Source organism: Quercus suber, unplaced genomic scaffold (genome assembly GCF_002906115.3).
Source record: "Quercus suber isolate HL8 unplaced genomic scaffold, Cork oak 2.0 scaffold_51, whole genome shotgun sequence".
In the NCBI taxonomy this organism is placed as follows: Eukaryota; Viridiplantae; Streptophyta; class Magnoliopsida; order Fagales; family Fagaceae; genus Quercus; species Quercus suber.
The window spans coordinates 1,217,130-1,219,407 of NW_027069516.1; the positions used below are offsets into that span (position 1 = coordinate 1,217,130).

Here is a 2,278-nt window from a genome sequence, read left to right on the forward strand (position 1 = left end):
CCATTCTTCTTCTTCACCACTACAATATTTGCTAGCCACTTAGGATAGAACACCTCCTTAATAGCTCCAGCCTGCTTGAGCTTCATTACCTCCTCCCGTACTGCATCAGCGTGTTCCCTGGATGGACACCGAAGGGGCTATTTCTTAGGGTTGACTAAAGGGTTGACATTTAGGTGATGACATATAAATTCCGGATCTACCCCCGAGGCTTAATAAGCATTCCAAGCAAATACATCGATATTTCTCATAAGGAATTCTACGAGCGCATCCTTCTCCTGAAGAGGTAATTGAGATCTGACCTGAAAGAACTTCTCTTGATTATCTCCGATGGCAACTTTTGTCAAATCTTCACATCTCACACCCTCGACTGAATCATTGGTGTGCAGTGTCAGATGTTTTGATTGCTATAAATCCCTTCCAGCATGGGCTGAGGACTCAATCTTGGGTTTATGCTGGATGGCAGCCACCAAGCATTGTCTCGCCATAGATTGATCTCCCAGGATTTTGTTAACTTGACCCTCAGACGGATACTTAACTTTCTGATGCAGAGTAGAGGAAACAGCCCTAGTGTATGAAGCCAAGGTCTAGCTACGATTGCAATATAGGGTGAATATACATCTACAACGACGAAATCTACCTCTACTACCTCTGCACCAGTCTACACAGGTAATCATATTTGACCCTTCAAGATAACAACTCTTCCTTCAAAACTCATCAGGGGAGAGTTATATGGTGCTAAGTCATCAGGTTTTAAGTTCAGCCCTTTGTAGAGATCAGGATACATTATCTCTACCGCACTACCTTGGTCCACCATTATCCTCTTCACGTCATACCCTCTAATTCTGAGGGTGATTACTAAAGCGTCATCATGGGGTTGGATGGTTCCAACCTTGTCTTCATTTGAGAACCCTAACACCGGTTTAGTATCCGATTTAGCTTTCTTCGGACCATGAGTAAGGTCCCCTGCGGGTACCTGGGCTACCGACATAACCTTGAATGGACAGGATCCTATTCTCCCTGGTGCGATGAAGATGACATTGATAGTTCCCAAGGGAGGCTTTGAAGAATTATCCCTTCGAGTCTTCGAGTTCACCTGACTTCCTCGGCCACTGGAGTGGTGCAAGAATTGTCTCAACTTACCCTAGCAGACCAGTTGGTCCAAATGATCCCACAGGCTCCTGCAATCCTCTGTGGTATGCCCATGGTCTTGATGGTACTGGCAATAGAGATTATGATTACGCTTCTCAGGATTTCCCACCATCTTATTCGGCCACTTGAAGAATGGTTCATTCTTAATCTTTTCCAAGACTTGGTGCACTGGCTCTTTGAATACAACGTTGACTGCTTGAAGATTTGATGATCCTGATTGTGCAGCAAAATCTTTCCGTGGTTTACTATTGTTGTAACGGTCCGACTTGAAATCCCTCCTCTCTTGGGGATAACCTTGTCCTTTCCTTTTCCTTGTTGTTGATCTTCCTCAACTCTTTTATACTTGTCAATACGGTCTATGAGCTGACGCGTGTTAGTAACTGGCTTACCAGTTAAGGGCTTCCTTAAACCATGGTCAGTAGGGAGGCCAAGCTTAAACGTATTAAGGGTCACTCCATCACAGTCGCCTTCCATCTCATTGAACATCTCCCAGTACCTATCTAAGTATGTTTTCAAGGTCTCACCTTCTTGCATGCTCAAGGATAGCAATGAAGCCAAGGGCCTGGCCACTCTTCGGCAGGTGACAAAATGGGAACCAAATGCTTGGGTGAGTTATTTGAATGAATTAATGGAATTTGCTCTCAGGCTGTCAAACCATCTCATCGCGCTGATCCAAGACTAGAGGGGAAAATTTTGCACATCAAAGCCTCATCTTTAGAATGGACTGCCATCCTCTGGTTAAAGTGGCTCACATGCTCTACAGGATCTGTTTTTTCATTGTAAATAATGAACGTCGATTGATGGAAATGGTGAGGAAGTCTTGCCTCCTCTATCCTACGCGTGAAAGGCGATTTGGAGATTTGGTTCAAGGCCTTGCTCATAGCATCGTTCCCTACACCTCCACGTGATGGACTTTGCGGCTGCCGTTTACGATAATGTTCTTCTTCATAGGAGAAAGATTCACTAACTAGTGTTCGAGATCTCTGCTTGTTAGTGACGTCTTGTTCGTCATCAGAGTCTTCATCAGAATACGAAGAAATCCGTTTTCTCTTTGCATGGCACAATTCTCTTTTCAGTTGATCAATCTCCAGTTGCATATTTTTGTTCTTCTCTACATGGGACACGTGGC

The 2,278-nt window shown here is 44.4% G+C and overlaps 1 protein-coding gene across 1 annotated transcript; it reads right to left on the reverse strand.

The window, feature by feature from the left end:
* Positions 1 to 670: 670 nt before the first annotated feature.
* Positions 671 to 1,683, reverse strand: LOC136066907 (uncharacterized). The gene is made up of 2 exons (XM_065771961.1): positions 1,141 to 1,683; positions 671 to 973 (listed from the first exon to the last, which is right to left on the reverse strand). Exons 1-2 carry the CDS (start codon positions 1,681 to 1,683, stop codon positions 671 to 673), a joined length of 846 nt encoding a protein of 281 aa, XP_065628033.1.
* Positions 1,684 to 2,278: the final 595 nt, after the last annotated feature.

Excerpts from the sequence above, each read along its gene's own strand:
- LOC136066907 (XM_065771961.1), bottom strand. The coding sequence starts at position 1,683 with ATGCAAGAAGGTGAGACCTTGAAAACATACTTAGATAGGTACTGGGAG. Across the intron at positions 974-1,140 it reads GGACCAACTGGTCTGCTAGG|GTACCCGCAGGGGACCTTAC; the intron begins GTAAGTTGAGAC and ends TCGGTAGCCCAG.